This window comes from Urocampus carinirostris, chromosome 3, assembly GCF_059441175.1.
Source record: "Urocampus carinirostris isolate Australia breed hairy pipefish chromosome 3, RoL_Ucar_1.0, whole genome shotgun sequence".
NCBI lineage: Eukaryota > Metazoa > Chordata > Actinopteri > Syngnathiformes > Syngnathidae > Urocampus > Urocampus carinirostris.
Genome location: NC_142351.1, coordinates 19,458,667 through 19,477,993, shown reverse-complemented (window position 1 = coordinate 19,477,993; position 19,327 = coordinate 19,458,667). Strand labels below are relative to the sequence as shown.

Below are 19,327 nucleotides of genomic sequence, written 5' to 3'. Positions count from 1 at the left end.
AACTTACATTTTCAGTTGCAGGAAGTTCTTACCACTAGAATTCACCAGGCTACTGTCATTTTTAGCATGGCCCTCAATAAATCTCCAAAATAATTACATCATCTTTGCACTAATACACATTTCATAGTGCCCTGTTTCGGTAGAGCATGTAGCTGTCCTCTTGGACGCCACCCGTAGGGGGCGACAACGCTTCATAGCACAATGCCGTACACAATGCCAGTTGCACGAGGAAAGAAGAAATGCAATTGCAAAGTGAAGCCACCGGAGTGTCGGCGTCATTTTTAAGCAGACTTGGTGAGAAACATGGCAACAATTTCAAGCATTTACAAGCACTTCACCCAAAATTCGAGCACTTTTTTAATCCTTGAAAACAAAAAATAAAATTCAAGTATTTTCAAGGATTTCAAGCACCCGTATGAACTCTGTAAATAATACAGTGTCCCTTTAAGCAGTTTTGTAGTTGTCTATAACACATTAAACACATATCGATCATAAATTATTTGAGTCAGAAAAATACAACTAAATATTGTTAAGAAAAGTGATATAAATATCTTGTACGTATATATTTCTCTGCATGTACTCCAGTTTTTATTGCAGCTCGAGGGTGTTGCGTTCGATGTATCATCAGTTCAGACCGAAAATGGAACCATTTCTTTTCACATTTAAGAAAACAAATTCCAGTGTATGAAAAGACGTGAAACAACAGGAAATCCAAATGGAGGGGCGATTGTCTGAAAGTCAACGTTGTTATTTTGGGGACTTGAGTTTGTAAATCAGTAGTCTTCATCCATCGTATGTCAGCAGAGAGAAGAAAGAGTTTGGCTGGAGATGTTCCTGGACCTTCGAGTTGGCAAAGGGAAAGATAGAGAAAAATCCCAAAGGACCACAAACGAGGCATGGAGGTGGGCGGAGTCGAGGGGATCTTATTGGCTGCTTAACTCTCTCCGAGATTTGGACTAGTGCAGTCTTTTGGGGGCACCTAAGATGGCCGCTGTCTGATGAAGAAGTTAGACAAAGAGACAAGGAAGTATTGGCAAAAGCGGAGATAGAAAGAGAAATACAGTAATCCCTTGCTGCATCACAGTTTACTTATCGCGATTTTGCATCGTAATTTGCATTCTGATTGGCTAAACAGCCCCGCCCCTTTTATCCCTGTGTACCAATGCCATTGCGGTCCGAGTTGTACAAATACTTAAAATCGCTGGATTTCAAAAGCTCTGGACTGACAAAAGCACCAAAAGGCAGAGAAAGATGCTTTCTACTGCCAATAAAAATGGACTAGCGCTGGAGCCACAAGCGACTTTTTGGTGCTACCTTGTGTCTCCCTGGTGATTTTTTCGTAAATGTATGATAAAGGAAAACAAATCAATTTACAGCCATACCACCCTGAGAACGGTCAGGCCTGGTTAGGTCAGATGGAAAACTGCCTGGGAGTACCTGGTGCTGCAGCAGCACTGACTCTACATTAATACGGTATTTAGTAAATAAATAAATAAAGGTTTCTACTTTGCATCTTTTGAATATCGCGGGACCTTTTTGGAACGCAACCCCTGCAAAAAAACGAGGGATTACTGTCCATAATTTTTTGGGGGTGAGTGCGCCTTTGTGTAAAAATAAAACTATGGACATCAATGAGTTAAATGTCGAAAAGTCATTCTAAGGTCAGGGGATGGCAACCCAAAATATTCCAAGAGATATATTGAACCCCACCCAATTTTTTTAAAGCTTTATATAAGCATTGAGGATAGCAACACTTACTATATACTGTATACATTTCGTTATGTTGGTCCAACAGAAATGTATATTTTTCCATTATCAAACATTTTTGAAAACGTGCCAGGGAGCCACTTGGGAGTGGCAAAAAGCCGAATACGGTTACAAAGCCCTTTGGTGCCGACTACCCGGTTACGTCATCTAATTTAGCAACATCAGCTGTCATGAGAGGATTTTCCATGAAAACAAGACTCCTGGTGTTAGGACAATAAAGGTTTTTCTGATATTAAAAGGCGGGAAAATGTCAAAAAAATCCTTTATTCTGTTTTTATTATCAGGCAGCTGTAAATAGGTTTTCTGAGGATGCCAAACTTGTTTGTTATATTGGCTATTATCACGCACAGTTGTCCATTATTGTAACTCTTTTACGCTGTATACATCATTGTCCCGATTATCCAATTATGTTGCTGTTCATTGATTTCCATTCCCCTTTAAGCTGATCTGCTTTTTGTAATCTAGGCGATTGAATTTAAAAGAAGGGGAGGATCTTTCAGAACAGGGAGGAATTTCTTATCACAGGGTTTTTTCCAGTCTTCCTCTGTTCATCTTGCAAGTTCAAAATCAGGGTTGGGTAGGGTTACTTTAACTTAATTACTTTCAATTACTTTTGGATTACTCCAAAACCAAATATGCTAATAAAAGACAAAAGAAACTAAATATGAATAAAATGATGACTCACAACACGTGGTAAGCTTTCTCTCCTGGCTTTGATCTCCAGCAAAACTAACAAAATGCGACAGAAACAAAATGAAAAGAAATCCAAACAGCTTGCCAACATCATTTTTGCCGTTCCATGTGTTCCGTTACTCCCCAAGCCTGCACAAAATTTTGTCATTTTATTCATATTTAGTTTCTTTTGTCTTTTATTAGCATATTTGGTATTGGAGTAATCCAAAAGTAATTGAAAGTAATCCAGTTAAAGTAATTCTACCCAACCCTTTTCAAAATCCATAGATGTCTTCTCTCCTTATTTTGAGTGTATACTTTATAACTTTGTTCTCAATACTGGACAAATGCAATATATTTAATGGGATACTAGTTCTTTATTTTAACTATTATTTGTTTTGCCTGTTAAATCATTGTCGCCAGCAGCCAATATGGTTGCTGTTCTTTGACATCCACACCTCCCTTAGGACGGATCTGCTTTGTTACATTGAGTTTTTAATAAAAAGAGAAAGCTCAGGGGAAGGCATCCGTATGGGCGATTAAATTATCCGAAGGCTTCTCTCCCTGTCCTCTTCACAAGTTCAAAACCCATTGACGTCTCCTCTCTCTATTGTGAGTGTCTACTAAAAGTTAAACTTAACACTACTACACTTCTAAATTTAGTTTTCAGTGGTAGAGAAAAAGCACCTAGCAAATACTGGTTTAAAATACCTTGATATGGCGTTCAAAAGACAGTTTTATTTTCTCGCAAAGTAAAAAAAGAAAACGTCCATTGGATGATGTTCAAAATATAATTGTTAAATTTGGATCATATTAGACAAGGTAAGCACATTAACACAACTATTTGTTTACTAAATTTGTCCCCAACTTTCTGAACCATAGACAGGTTTTTATATTATATTATATTTATTCATATTTATATTATAATATATTTGACAATATTCTGGCGGCCGAGTCCAATAATATTATAACAACATCATGTAAATGGTCTGCATTTATATAGCGCTTTTCAGGTCAATGAAGACCTCCCAAAGCGCTTTACAATGTGCTTCACACTTACCAGTTCACACACACTCACATACCGATAGCAGCGTCCGCCATACAAGGCAACAACCTGCTTATCGGGGGCATTAAGGATTCAGGGTCTTGCCCAAGGACACTTCGACCTATAACACAGAGGAGCCGGGAATCAAACCTGCGACCTCTTAATGCTAAAACGAGCACTTTACCTCCTGCGCTACTGCTGTCAATCAACAATATGGCACCGTGGCAAAAAGTTGTACGATGAGATAAGTCCTAATGCCTTTTCATGTGTCGTCTGTATCGCTAGCATTCTAGTGAATAGAATCCGTCGCACTCCCAGCTGCGTTGCGAGTTAAATTCCCGTTGCATCCAATGGTGTGTATTTTAGATCAGTGATGTATTCCGATAAATCAGTCAATGCACAAAAACGCGACTCCTAAATAAAACTGTGCAACCCTAACCCTTACTGCAGTTTTAATTCTATGCACTTTTTAGTCCGGTGTGCCATATATACAGGGTTGGGCAGGGTTACCTTAACTTGATTACTTTCAATTACTTTTAGATTACTCCAATACCAAATATGCTAATAAAAGACAAAAGACACTAAATATAAATAAAATTATGACTCACAACACGTGGTAAGCTTTCTCTCCTGGCTTTGATCTCCGGCAAAACTAACATAAAATGCGACAGAAACAAAATGAAAATAAATCCAAACAGCTTGCCAACATCATTTTTGCCGTTCCATGTATTCCGTTACTCCCCAAGCCTGCAAAAAATTTAGTCATTCTATTCATATTTAGTTTCATTTGTCTTTTCTTAGCATATTTGGTATCGGAGTAATCCAAAAGTAATTGAAAGTAATCAAGTTAAAGTAACCCTACCAACCCTGCTCATATATGATATCACAAAGGACTATTTCTTGGGGGTACGCCTTATAGTGCGGAAATTACGGTAATTAATTTGGTTATTTCGCTCAAAAAAGACTGGGAAAAAAAGGAAAAGACAAAACAGAGAAGTTGAGACAAGAGTAAACTGACAGTGTTCTGGCCATCGTCAATCGCAGCAATTTCGGCATCAATCCTGGCAAATCACGTTTTGAAATGGAGGGAGGGGAGGAGCCGGGACGTCGCCGGACTAGGACTCGGAGGATGTTGGTGAATGGCCGTGGAGGAGCGACTTGTAGATGCTGGAGGAGAGGAATCGAGGGTACGAGTCTCTGTGCATCAACGTATAGATTTGTAACTGAGCGTCCTCGAATGTCTGAGGCGTTGGCTCTTGCATCCTCCGGTTGATCACTTCCCTTACACGAGCGTCCAGGCTCACCTGGGAACAAAAAGCTGCAGGTTGGTGGGGAAAACATCTCCGACAGTACAAATTGTAAAATGATTTATTTAGGGCTTCAACGAAGGATTAATGTATGATTTAAAAGACTCATCATCTTCATTTATTCAAATATTGAATTTTTAGATGAATAGTGCAGAATACTCAAGAATATCCTGTAATACAAACAATAAAAATAGTTTGTCAAATGAATTAACAATGAACAAATATTCACACAAATCTATGCCGTCTATTTATCTATCTATCTTGCTACGATGGTCTTATACCTTGAGAGGGGTGACAGACAGTAAGACAAACACATACACAAAAACAAAGAAAAAGGAAAAAGTAGCAAAAAGCACAAAAAAAATTGACCATGGCCAACCCAAATGCCCAAATACCCTGCGCCCCTGCTTAAAGTCCGGAAAAAAACTGTAATTCTGAATTCTATCTGCTCAGGGGAAGGGCCGATTCATTCCAGTAAGAAAGAAGGCCGCATGCCTTGATCTACTCACCATTAAAAAAAAATAAAATGGCCACACGTCACCCCTGCCATGTGCTCGTGCGGCTACGCTACATTACACTTTGTGGTCTCGTCACATGACACATCTGGATTTCTTCTAGTCCTTTAACTAAACCGCATGGTTGGGTCCGACTATGAGCAACATATCCATGAGCATCCGTCTCACTCAAAGGCCAAAGAACACATTATAGAACGGCTATGACTCACATTACTGCATTGAAGTTGGATATCAATGCTTTTCATGAATAATTTCTCATTGATGCATGAATGCTTCTATTTACCATTGACAAACTAAGACACTCCACCCTCCTCTAGTCAGTAGATATTTATAGAACAATCTTACATATGTTCTCCTTGCTCCTAGGAAAGAGATTAATACACACACACAAGGCTAATAAACCAAGGTCACACAGACAAACAGAAAAGCAAGCGGGCATGTACATTTTTTGCTTGAACGCGTTTATAAAAAGACTCATATGCCAAGGGGTCTCGGGAGTGAGTATTTAGCACTTCTCACGTCCTTGCGCACATTGCACACACGCAACTAAGTCAGTTGACTATTTTCTGATGAGTTTATTCTGCTTGTTTCAGTTTTTAATATTGGACACCTGCAAAAGACACTGGATAAAATGCCAGTTTGTTCATTATTTTGACTGTTATGCCTCACCGTTGTTTGTTAATACTATACACGGTTTACATCATTGTCAGCAATATTGCGGTTCATTTATATTGTCACCCTTTAAGGCAAATCTGTTTTTTTGTAATCTAATAGATTTAATAAAAAGACAGGGTTTAGGAAAGAACCTATAAAACAGATTTGGATTTTTTTATGTACAGTCTGATACTGTTCTCCTTACAAGTTCAAAATTTAATGTATTTTCTCCTTATTTTGAGTGGCTAATAAACTATAAACAAATCAATCTTCATATAACATTCTCTTCCTGGTCATCCTGGAAGGTGGATTACCTCATGTGTGGTCCCTTCTCAAGGTTTCTTCGTTTACCTCATGTAGATGTTTTTGAGTTTTTCCTTGCTCTCATGTAAGTTTTAGATCAGGGGATGGTGTAATACAAGTCTGTAGTTTGCAATAATCTGTGGTCTGTGCAGCCCTTTCAGACTCCTTGTGATAAAGGGCTATACAAATAAACATGACTTGACTTTTGTTTGACCTTTTTATTTGTTATCTAGCCTTTTTCATCATATCTAAGCATATTCTGTCCTTTATTAAGGAAAATATAGTTTTTTAAAAAAGCTATACTTTTTGGGGTGGCTTGGGTTGAATTTGGCGGTGCGTACGCCCATGAGTAAAAATTCACTGTAGATTGAAAGTTAACGTCATGGGGATTGCACCATTCAACTACTCCCCCCACACCTCTAGGGAACGTAAGAGTGCTAGGTTTTACCATCCAATTAACCAAAAAAAGCGTGTGAGAGGACAAAAAAAGCAGTCAGCACATTGCGATCATTCGTTCGACAACTCTAGCACCACAATATTACGAGTCTGTTTACTTGCCAATGTAAATAATGTGGCGAAACGAATGGATGACAAGAAGCAACGTCCAATGAAGCAGACATGTTTTAGGCAGATTTATTATTTATCTGTAGGCATTATTGGGTGTTTTGAAGTAGAAACGTTACACGGTTGGATTCTATGGATTGTCCTTGATGTATCTAAGCCATTCAAGGAAGTTACAGATGGCCAGGGGCAGTGTTCCCTCTAAGCTGCGCGCGTGCAATTGCTCACTGCTCGCACATTCTCAGCGCACAAGAAAATCTAGCCAGCGCACAAAAATGAGGGCTCAAAATTACTAATTCAGAAGCGACTCAAGTCAAAGTTACAGTGCATAAAGGTAAAAATACACGGGTTCCCCTGACGTTGTGTTCTAAATGCGGTATTTTGAAGTCGAGTCGAAGTAGAACGAAGTTGAGTAAAGTTAGTAGAGTTTGTCGGGGAACTGGCTTCTTCGGCTCGGCTCACTAAAAGGAACCGGCTCTTTCAGGTCCTAGACGGCTCTTCGGGTTGTGTTTGCTTCTTTCATCCCAACATGACCAAATATTATGTAAAATTATGCACAAACTGACTAAAAGGAAAGGGGAAATAGAACAAAAAAAAAAAAAAAAATCCCAAAATAAAAAAGTAGTGAAAAGCTGAAAAAAAAGAAAAGAAAGAAATGTAGGAAAAAAGTAAATAGAGAACAAAAAGAAAAAAGTAACAGGTCGGAAAAAATAAACAATGAGTTTTTTTTAAAGGAATTAAAAAAAAAAGTAGAAAAAAACCCACAGACAAAAGAAGAAAAAGTTTGTATTGCATTCAAATAATTTCCAATTTTATCAAGTGAATTTGTTGCCAACATTGTACTTCTACTAAAAAATGTGATTAAGTACAGTTCTGTATCTTACACCCGACTAAATAAGCCCCCCAAAATGTTAATATTATGCGACAAAATATATCAGGAAATAAAAAGAAATGGATATCTTGTGAAAGAATTGTAAGAACAAACGACGTTTGTAGGCCGTACAACCTTTGCAATAGTACATGAGTCAATTCATTCAAAAGAGAAAAATAATTTTGCATTGCCGGAAACTCAGCAAAACGTAACTTGATGTCAAGTTTTGGACATGTTTGATAATTAATTATCTTGCCACACTTGGGATTATGGTTGCTCACTGTTATTTCAAGCGCTGCTCACTGACTTTGTATGAACGCTCAGACCCGTGGAAAATTAGAGGGAACATTGGCCAGGGGACATAATGATGAATACATTTTGAGATGGTCATCATGTCTTGATTTCCAAGAGTGTTTCGAGCTTTCCAATGATATGTGGCATGACTTATTTCAGTGACACGTCAGTTTATCAATGTTCTGACAGCCCATCGGCGGGCTGTCAGAACCAGGCGAGTTAAATTCAAAACTTTTTAAAAGACTTTTTATAATGCCTTTCAAAATCAAATTGAAGACCAAGTACACAAAAACCCCACAATTGAAACAAACAAAAAAACAAATATTTTTCATCAATTGAACAATCATTGGGCAATTATTTCACAAATGCAGTAGAATACTGTAAAACCTCTGAAGTATATAAGGGTTCGAAGACGCAATTATTCAAATTTTACTCAAATTTCTGGCCAAATTTAGGTTTTTAGGTGCACCTTAAAGTTCAAATTAGCAATGCGGAAAAAAACAGAAATCGGTCCTTTATCAACCCACACAAAAGCCGAATTTTAAAATCCAGCTAAAAATGAATCCTAGAATATTAGTAAACAACGATCATCACAATCATTACGCCGTGTCTCACCTCTTTTGGCGATAATATGGAAACGTAGTCCTCGTAGATGGAGCGCACCTTCTCCTCGATGCTTTTTTTGTTCATTTCCTGTTTGAGGTCCTCACAGGCCAGCCAGAACAGCATGTTCTCCTCGCTGTACTCTGTGCGCAAAAACTCCCGAAAAACATTGCGTCCTGCCGGGTTCTTCATTAGCTTGTCGAAGGACTGAGACCATAGCTGCATTTCTTCCACTGAAGGTTTGGTGCTAGTTGAAGAAGCATGAAAAAACTTGGTAAGCTATCCAAAAGGAAAAGCGCACTAGCAAAGGCTAACAATTATGAACACAACATATCTCTGTATTTTTTTTTTTTTTTGTAACGGCTCTTTTTTCTCTCCTCTTTCCGCAGGATAGATGTTTGGAAACAAACAATGTACAATGGGGCAATGAACTGAGCCCTGGTGGCTTATCGGATTAAACCATTAGGCAATTTGATGCAGGAGGGTTGCAAGGGTCTCACTTAGCTGATAAACCACACAGGATGCTGTTGGTGCGTACCTGTGCGAACCTTCAGTGCTAGCTTCACTTACTTTGGATCATGGAAAACTGAAAAGATTTTAGTCTGTCGCGAACTTCGGATACGGAAATTTTCTTAAAAAGGGTCGATAGTAAAACGAGGTACCACTGTACTGTATTTAAAAATATGATTGAAATTATTGCAGTTAGGTTTATTGTCAACTCCAACTAAGATGCCATTAATGAGCTTAAAGGGCACAGGTACAAATCATTCCTTTACAAACTTGATTCAAAACCATATTGAAAATTAGAAGTCCATATTGAGTCTTCAGAATACAGTGAGAGTCAAATATATTTACGGCAAAATAACAATAGTATTTACTAAGAAATCAGTGCTCTATACATGACAATTTACGGTAATGATCCAAGGAACGCTTTTCTCTGCAACCAATCACCTGACAGTATTTTATTCATAAGTGTAAAGCTACAGAATCCACTCAAATTATTGTTCAATGTTCTGCTGCATTGGCGGAAGTTGTTTGCAGAGGACAACAAACGAGTTTAATATTGAAAATGAAAGCAGGAATGGGGCAGCACGGCGGCGCAGTGGTTAGCGCGTGTGCGGCACAGTTCTGAGATCGTGGAAACCTCTTGAGTGGTTTCAAATCCAGCTCCCGGCCTTACTGTGCGAAGTTTGTATGTTCTCCCCGTGCTTGCGTGGGTTTCCTCCGGGCACTCGGGCTTCCTCCCACATTCCAAAGACATGCATTTCAGGTGAATTGGCCGGTCCAAATTGTCCCTAGGTGTGACTGAGTGAGTGAGTTGTCTGTCCCCGTGTGCCCTGCGATCGGCTGGCAACCAGTCCAGGGTGTCCCCTGCCCACTGCCTGATGATTGCTGGGATGGGCTCCAGCATCCCCGCGACCCTACTGAGGATAAGCGGTGCAGCTGATGAGATGAGAAAGCAGGAATGGGGGAATGAGTGTGTGTGTGGGGGGGTGTTGGAGAGTTACACACTCGTCCCTGTTTTTTTTGTTATAGTAGCATGAAAATGGTCAAGGTAAAAAGAAGCTTGCTTCTAGGACCCGTCCAAATGCCAACCCAAACCTCAAAAAGTAATAACAAACAAGAGTTTATTCGAGCACATCTAAGAAATGATTGCACGCGCCACATAAGGAGCTTGACAGAGGCTGCAATGATGACTTAACCCAATAGATGTTACCGGCAAGAAGAAAAGTTTCAAATTCCATGCAGCAGCTTTTAATAGTCATTTGATGACAGTCAATACTTCATTCAACCCCCCCCTAAATACATCAACGTTAGATCTGAGGATGTGCCTCTTATTTGTTTTTTCAGAAAATTTCTTAATGGACTCACCAAGTTTCACAGTTTGGTATTGTGTCCATCTTGTTGTCATGCGAAATCCTCTTCTTTCTTCGCCGCCGCCTCTCGTCTTCATTCCTGATGGTAAGACTGACATGATAAGACGCCTTTCAGACAGGAAACACACACACGCAACACACAGCCTTGCACACAGATAACAAAACCTGTACCGCACACAACCACACACAGGGATCTTAATACAGAGTGCACTGAAAACACACCATTTTGTTTACGGTCTGGTGTAAGCTAACTGCTTTTGAAAAAAAAGCTATGTTTGTTCCTGTTTATAATTTTTAATTGTCTTAATTACTTGAGTAAAAGCGTACCGATGCCAGCCTTGTTTTTTGGTATTGTTACTTGTGAGGGCGGCCAATTTCAGTATCAACTGCCGTCCGGACATTTTACAATCAGGAGTTAGAAATGAGAAGAATGTAAATTAAACAATTTAAAGGATTTAAAATTTAAATGTACCATATTTACTCAGGTGTAACGCAGTCGTGTATAATGCACACCCCTAATTGTTGATAAAAATCTGTATACTATTTTGTTTCACTTTCCCTCAGCTCAAACTTTACGGTTGGATGCAGCGGGATTCGAACCTTGATTACAGCGATGCAAGCGTGGAATCCTGCAAGGAAGAGTGACGGAGATCCCATCCCACATACCTGTCAACTTATACTTTTTCCCAGTATTTTGTTTTCCGATCATTTCAAATTGTGCATGTTGTACAACAATTTAGAAAAAAAATAAATTACCTTTTGGCATGTTTCACTGAAAAACAAACTAAAACATGATTGATTTGTAATGTCTATATTTGACATCCACCCATCCATCCATTTTTTGCGCCGCTTATCATCACTAGGGCCGCGGGGGGGTCAAGGAGCGTATCCCAGCCATCTTTGGGCAGTGGGCAGGTGACACCCTGTACTGGTTGCCAGCGAGTTGCAGGGTACACAGAGACAGACAACTCACTCGCTCATTCACACCTAGGGAAAATAATGTGACATGGAATGTGGGAGTAAACAGGTTTGTCCGGAAGAAACCAAAGCAGGCATGGGGAGAACATGCAAACACACGGAAAGGCTGTGGTAGCTAGAATAGAACCACGGACCTCCGCATCTTGGGGCTGTGCGCTAAACACTCCACAGCTGCTAGCACGCCTTTATGTGACAGTTTAATATAATTATATAAAATTCTTAACATATTAATCACGCCATTCTTTGCTTGTCTCCCTCCCTGTTCGTAAAGCCTACGTGCGCTTAGGCAAACTTCCTCTTCTTAGCTTTCAAATTTGGGAGAAAACAGTTGGTTGTCTTTTCACCCCATCTCTTAGCCTGTCTACTTGTCCGTATTAAATAGTTTTTGGAGGGGGTCACTTGAGGATCCACTCTAATTCATGTCAACGCCTCATACTCAATGCTCTTACTCTGTACTGTATGCAATATGTAAGCTAGATGTGAACAAAACACTCTACCAAGAACGCATCACTGCTCCCCTAGTGTAGTGGAGGTGCATTTGCACTTGGGTAAGTTAAAATAAAAAAAAATAACTAAATAAGTTCCCGAATTTCAAACGTGCCGGCAACTCCCCCTAGTGGCACCCCTCTATTTGATAACCACTGCTTTAAATGAACATACACATAAAAATATTAAAGCACTTTTTTTTTGCCAGTAGTATTTGAAAACTGGTACCAGCTGATTCTGGCAGTAAGTAGTAATGAGCTGTGATGATTTTCCTTTAAATAGTGAGCAAGTATTTTGTTCCAAATCAAACTCCCATATCAAAATGTTCATGTTTAAAGGTGCAAGTTTAAAAAGTTTTTTATAACAATGATGTGCTTTTTTGCAAACAAAAAAAATGAGGAAATTTCCTGCGGCACACTAGGCAATCTCCTGAGGCACACAATTGTGCCTCGGAACACTGTTTGAAAAACTGAATTAGATCAGAGGTGGAAAACCTGGGCTTGACGTGTCCATTGGTTAATTTCAGACTGGGTTAGCCCCCGTTAGCTCTCTCTGCGTTATTTTTGCCAGTTCGCCCCATATCGGCCGCTCACCACTTGTTGTGCCATTGCTGCAACCCGCCTGCAAACAAACTTCACAAAAACTACCGAAACATGGCTAAAACCACTTGTAACCTCTTAGAATAATGAACACTTAAACCAATATGGTGACTGCCCTGCGAGGGCGCTGGTGCTACTCTGATGACATCACAGTTCAGGAAGTCATACACAAGACAGGCTGTCTTCAAAATGCATCATCTCAAAAAATAATTGGAAGATAATGATGAAATATATATAGACATTATGCAAAAAAAGTTTGACTATTTTCCCACATTTTGCATGTTTTAGAATTTAGGTATCCCTTTACCAAGCCCCTACCAGCTTGCTAACAAGCTGATCATGTCCATCATCATAGTTGAAGAACGCAACATCTACAAACAAGCAGGACATTTGGACCTCTAGGACCGGATTGCCAACTTTTGATCCAGTGTCCTTTGACTGCAATCCTTAAAATGACAACTAGAGGGGGTCCCCATTGCCATTCTCATACTTCAGCTTAATTTGCGATACAAATCAGTGATTCTTTTTTTCTTCTAAATAGTATCTTGTCTCCTACCATGAGCAGCTGCAACAGCAGCACCAGCAGAAGCAGCAGGCGCCGGGCCGCTGGGAATTATGGGTCGGGTTCAGACCTTGTCCTGGCGGAGCGCTTAGCGGTGACGTTTCACTGCGACCGACCCCCATGGCCACCTCACCGTCCCGCTCGGCCGGGATCGGACCTGTGTACTGTTGAAACACAAAGGTTGCTGTACATTTGCAATTTTCATAAACATCCAGTTTGTGTTGAAAAATGATCTTCAGGTTCTCTTCAAAATAGGCGGGTCAGGCTTACTTGATCCTAGTTTATTGTTCTTACAATATCAATTTGGCTCGTACTATTGGAAGAAGTAGATAAGTTCATGTGGACCGGTCATTCAAAAAAAAAAGCCCAATTCATACAACTAATGTAAGGAACTGATCTGGATTAAAATTGAATTGAATTTTCTTTATTGTCATTGATAACAACATTGTAAAACAAAGTGGCAACATGGCATCATACGTGATAATTCAATCAGAATTCACGTTGTTAAAGGGACACTGTATAATATTTACCACTAGATGTCGTTGCATTGAGTAATGCAACTGAAAATGAGTGCTACAATGCAAATGTAAAATTAAAAATTATGGACATTTTTAAGTGAAATGAAATGAATGGTGCCAAACAAGATCCCCGCTTCTATCTATCTTTGTTTTATTTTTTTAGCTTTGTTTTGTTTTATGTTTTATTCAAGTTTCCTCTGTCAATGATTAGTAAATAACTTCCCTAAGTCAGAGAGAGTGTTTCTTCATTAAAGTAAGTTGAATTATCAAAAACAATGAAATGAATTCACTTGAAATTCTTTTGTAGCCAAGCTTACATATTACTTAAACGGATTTTCATCCGTTTTCCTGATACAATTATCTAAAACGTATGTGGTGTTTCAAAAAGGCGAGACAAGTTTAAAACAAAATAAAATGTATTGACCACCCTAAATTGGTCACTTCCAGCCTCCGTAGTATGTATTCTTCCTTGTGTATTTAGCACTTCATTTCAGTTGCACAATACAATACAGAGACATCTAGCGGTAAAAAACACTGTACCTTTAACTCATTCAGTGCCATAACGTATACGTTTTCAGAAGCATTGTTCCTGAGTGCCAAAAGGTAAAAATGCGTTGGCATTTTGTTTTAATTAGTAGATTTACAGCTTTGGCACTGCTTATCACTAAGTATCAAGCCTCTGGAAATTATTTCAATATAATAAATCAACACTAGATAGCAGGAATGGCTATGACCAGATTTTTATCCACACATCCAGGAGCCCCCACTTTGTCATGGTGCTTCCTCTATCCAGCAATTTAGAGTGTGTTGGCGGCCCCCGAACGACCAACATTGTGTGATCACGTCAGCGGAAACTTTGGCCGCGAAAAAGTGTTTGCATAAGTTCAGTGTTCTAGCGATACAACCTAATTTTGCAAGCAAAGTGTCCTTGTCTTCATGGAAAGCATTTTTTAGATATTGGAGGGATCATAAACGTGAAAAAAAACACCACCAAAGTGAAAGTTCTGCTTGAAATGCATCCTTTCATAAAAAGCCGAGTATTTTCAAGAAACATAGCAATGTCTTGTTAACTGAACACTGGTAAAAAGCTAGAAACATACTTTTTTTCTAAAAAAAAAAAGATGAGAGTTCAAGATTTCTTTTGATACTGTATGACCTATGCCCGTATCAATCTATCTATCTACCCTGGTCATATACCTCGAGAGGGGAGACCGACAGCAAGACAAACAATCCATCCACGTCAATCGCGGCTTTCCTCTTGATCTCCTTCCATTTACTTCTGCTCTGAAGATCCTCTTCAACACTCGCACCTCATCCATCCTCTCCATCTGTCCAAACCAACAGAGTACTCTCTTGTCCACACGCTTGCTCAGTTCCACTACTACTCCAGTTCTGTCTCTCTCAATTTTATTTCTCAATCCATCCAATATTGTCACTCCTTACATACACCTCAAACACTTCATCTCAAAAACATGTATCTATGCCTGTATAGCAGAACTACATTTTCTGTAGGCTTTCAAAAATTGGCAGGGAAGGGCACTTCCCGTTTGATAGAAACATCTGGCATAGAATGATTTAAAAAAGGCTATTTTGATAAAGGTTTAAAGTGGGGACTAACCCCATGAATGTCATATTTCATTTAATTCTATTTTGCTGCTTTTATTTTCTTTAAATAAGAGGAAAAAACACATGCATGGTAGTATATGCATGTAAACTTGTGATGGACATAAAATTGATATATTTCTTCCCGTCATTGCCAGTACAAATAACATACTTATATAAGCACTAAAAGATGAGGAGAAATGAGGAAAAGGGAGACATGTTGAAAAGAGGAAGTGCAAGAAAGTGTGATGCATCATGTGATTGTGCTGTGATTACACATAAGCAAACACACACACACTCGCGCACAAAACAACACGCATGAGGCTTTTCTGCTTATGTTTGACTCGTGTGGGTGTGAGCATTTGTGTGCGGGCCTGTGTGAGTTTTTGCGGTAAGGAATCGGTTTTGGGTGGTAAAAAGAAAAAAGTGTCTCAGCTTGCATGTAACGCCAAATGGTTGCGCAAGTGAATCTGATTAAGTGTGGTTAGATTTAGAGACTTTGCAATCACAAGCATTCAAGAATAACAGCCGTTCACCCCAAAAATTAAATGTAAAAACTGACATGACAACTCCATCACGGTCAGTCTGGTGCAATAGCATGCGCACAAGCAAGTAGAGAGCACCATTTTTCTTGAGCTATTTTGAACAGTCATGCGCTGTGTAACAGGAACACGACTGAGTCTTGGTGATTCAACGCATCTATCCTCATACTGATTCAGGCCAGGACGGAGGAGGCCTACCCTGACATTGCAAAGGGAGTTTTTATATTTTATTGGTAGTAATTACCGTATTTTCTGGACCATAAGGGGCAACACAAAAAAAAAAAAAAAATGGCCAGAAATGTGGAAGTGGCCTTATAATCTGGTGTCCCTTATATACCTCAGAATACTGTAGATATGATTAAAAAAACATTCAAAGGGTCGCCCCAGGGTTTTTACATTCAAATTGAAGATTTAGGAACTTTTCAAGACCACAGACCAGACCACACATTTAAGACCAATCTCACACCTGTTCTGGCATACAGACATGAGAAGCCTGCGCCAAGTTGTGACGGACCCCGGCGTCCAAAAAAGGGAAAATATTATCTTCCCAGCAGTTGAGGTTTGGTTTGCAAGGGCTGCCAGACCTCGCTGGCACTGAGGAAGGACTGGCCCCCAAAGCAGCCGCGGTCATGCCTGGACTCAGCTTGGGACGGAGACGGCTGTAAGACCGCGTTGGGGTCCGCGGTGGTGGAACTAAAGCCCGCTCGCGACGACCCGGCCTTTCCAGCGCGCCGGGGCGATTGCTTGCCACTAATCCTAAAACGCACATGTTCCCGGTCCTCTTAGTCTCCGGGCAATGGGCGCGGAGGCAAGTGACAGTGATAGGGCGGACGGGAACCCACAGGAAAAAGTCAACACTTGAGAGATGAATTTAAGACTTGTAGACAAAATTTAAAAACGTTTCAATGCCTTAATCTGCATTGATCAAATTGAACACTTTTCAAGTTTATAAGACCTTGGGGGAACCCTGATATAGTAATTATAGGTGTGTGTTACTACAGTAGGTTTTACAGTATACTGCTGTATTTGTGCAATGATTGACCAATTGATAAACATCGTAAGACATTGTGTGCAAATGGACTAAAGCTGGATAGTGTCTGTGAGAGCACAGACACTTTATCATTAGACCAGTGGCATTTTTACTCACAGTGCCAGAAACCCTGCTTTTGACAGTGCATATGTTCTGCATTCTGATAGATCAGGGGTGGCGAACACGCGGCTCTAGAGCCGCATGCGGCTCTTGGCCAATAAGAATGCGGCTCTTTGCCTCATCATATTATCTATATACTGTGGCTCTTTGCCTCGTTTCATGTTTAGTTTTTTTGTGTGTATTGAGGGTGCACACTTGAAATCAACACAAGAACAATACTTGTTGTATTGTAAGGAGAGGAGTGTGTTATGGGAAATAATGTTTTTGATTGTGTGTGTTTGTGTGTGTCTGTCATGGCAGGTCAGTGTGTGGCGTGGCTCTTTGACTCTTACAGTTAAAAAATGTGGCTCTTTGTGTCAAACTTGTTCGCCACCCCTGTGATAGATTCATCAATCTCTCCACTTCTTCACCAATTAGTGTTAGCGAATGGCAAAAACAGGAAGTATTTCAACAAAATACTGTACTATACTTTTTTACGGCAATATACATATAAAACTGCAATGTTTGTGATGCAACAAGTTGAGCGATTGTTAATCACAGTCATTATGAGATACAAACTAAAGCCTTTTTGTATTTCATCTGTGACACTGGTGGTCTAGTGGTTAAGTGTAGAAGTGACAAAATGAAGCCCCATACAGCAGTGAAGCCCTGCAGGGAATATTCAATACGGATATAGGGGCTTCAAGATGATTCATTTCCTTGAATACGCCCTCATGCCGACAGAAAAATGTATAAGATGCTAGGTGCATGTAATAAAATGTTGGGGTTTGAATCATGCTCTGAGTACAAAAATATATATTTAAAGAGTGTTTTAACATGAACTGTTCTGTATTACTTTGTTCATATGCAACAAGTGAAAATGTGAAATAATGAATAAGCGTTTTATCTCCTTTTCATTTAACTCAATGTCAGACTTTTTTTCCAAAGTTTTTGGACTCAGACAAAGATAAGGGGGGATTCCAAAATGTTGATTTGCTGCTTTTCTTTCAGACTACACTCAAACCTAGCCAATCAATTTCTGAATAAGCCATAAGGTGCACCCACTTCACGGGGCTTCAAATCTCCCCATATACATCATCAACACACGCAGACTGTTTATGAACCGCACATCTACATTACTCGGCCCATGCTTCAGGGATTCGATCCGAGAAGCACATCACTGGTTAAGTGTCACCACTTTCACCCCTGCAACTCGGTTTTTCATCAGCGTTGTATACAATGTTGTGGAATTCTGGTCAGCGATACGTATCGAATGATCAATCATTTCATTAATATATACCGTAATTGTATATAGAGTCCAATGGCTATGCACAAAAAGTAAACACCGTAGCTTTTCCTGCAGTCTCAATTCCAAGCGCCTTGTAGTCCGATGAGCCTTACGTATAAAACATATATTCCGAATGAGGATTCTTAGGGGTTTTATCCAACAGTAAAGTGTGCCCAACTTATGATGTGGAAAATATTGTATTGAGATTCATTACGTAAAGAATTCTGATATTTTAAAATCAAATTTCCTAGAATAAACACAATCCTTTATTTGTAGAAAGCCGTTTTAAGAACGCGCCCACGGGGATATTCTGATTAGGTTTGTAAAAATTCACTAGTCCGGTGACTTTCTTGTAGTCTTTGCTAGCCTTTCACCCTTTCAATTTGTTTAAATGATAAATTATCGACAGAACTAGGCCAATAAGAGTGCTTAAAAGCAGGCTTTATGGAATGACAGTTCTTTTCCATTTTCATACAAACGATCCTGTAAGATTGATTATTTTATTGGTAAAGTGTTTTCAAAAATGCCCCCAAAATATGTAAGAGAGGGAGACTGTTCAGGGAGCAGCTACAAGGTACAGTGGTACCTCTGTATACGAGCACCTCTAAATAAGGGAAGTTCAGTATATGAGTTTTATCTATAACCAAAATATTGCTCGCTATACAGAGGAGAATCCAGTTTCACTAGAAACTGCTCGATACGTCTCGTCATAAAAACAACTACAGGCAAAATAATTAAAACAATTGTGCTGTAAAATGTTTTTGTGTGTATGTACATCTAAAGTTATAGTAATTTGTGTACAGTAACTGCTTATGTATCATTAACAGTCTGTGGACCATAACCTCTGCTCCCCTTAAGAATGAGTGAAAATCCTACTTATCAAGCGATAATAAACCTTACAAACACAACATGGCACCCATTTACTCACAGCAATACAGACAATGTAAAATGAAGTGACAATAATAGCAATCTATGATGACGCTGTCGTCAGCTCACATTGAGAAGATTTGAATGAGTAAGAATTTGGTGTTGTTCAAAAAGTGAACATTTGCCAAAGTTTTTATTTGAGTGGAAACATTTTTATTTTATGAGTGTTTCCCATAGCATATAAAGTAGCTAGCGGGCCATCAGAGTCTATTTTGTCCTGCCAGAGT

The 19,327-nt window shown here is 39.4% G+C and overlaps 1 protein-coding gene across 3 annotated transcripts in view; it reads right to left on the bottom strand.

The window, feature by feature from the left end:
* Positions 1–3,302: 3,302 nt before the first annotated feature.
* rgs19 (regulator of G protein signaling 19) overlaps positions 3,303–19,327 on the bottom strand; it is a 43,608-nt gene continuing 27,583 nt past the window's right edge. For 2 of the 3 annotated variants that reach the window (XM_088330938.1, XM_088330937.1), the window contains 4 exons: positions 13,089–13,258; positions 10,465–10,560; positions 8,605–8,839; positions 3,303–4,788 (listed from right to left, as the gene is read on the bottom strand). In XM_088330938.1, coding sequence (XP_088187064.1) covers positions 4,600–4,788; positions 8,605–8,839; positions 10,465–10,560; positions 13,089–13,258 — 690 coding nt within the window. In that variant the 3' untranslated portion in view covers positions 3,303–4,599. The remainder of the gene's footprint in view (positions 4,789–8,604; positions 8,840–10,464; positions 10,561–13,088; positions 13,259–19,327) is intronic. The other variant, XM_088330936.1, reaches the window with a different exon arrangement.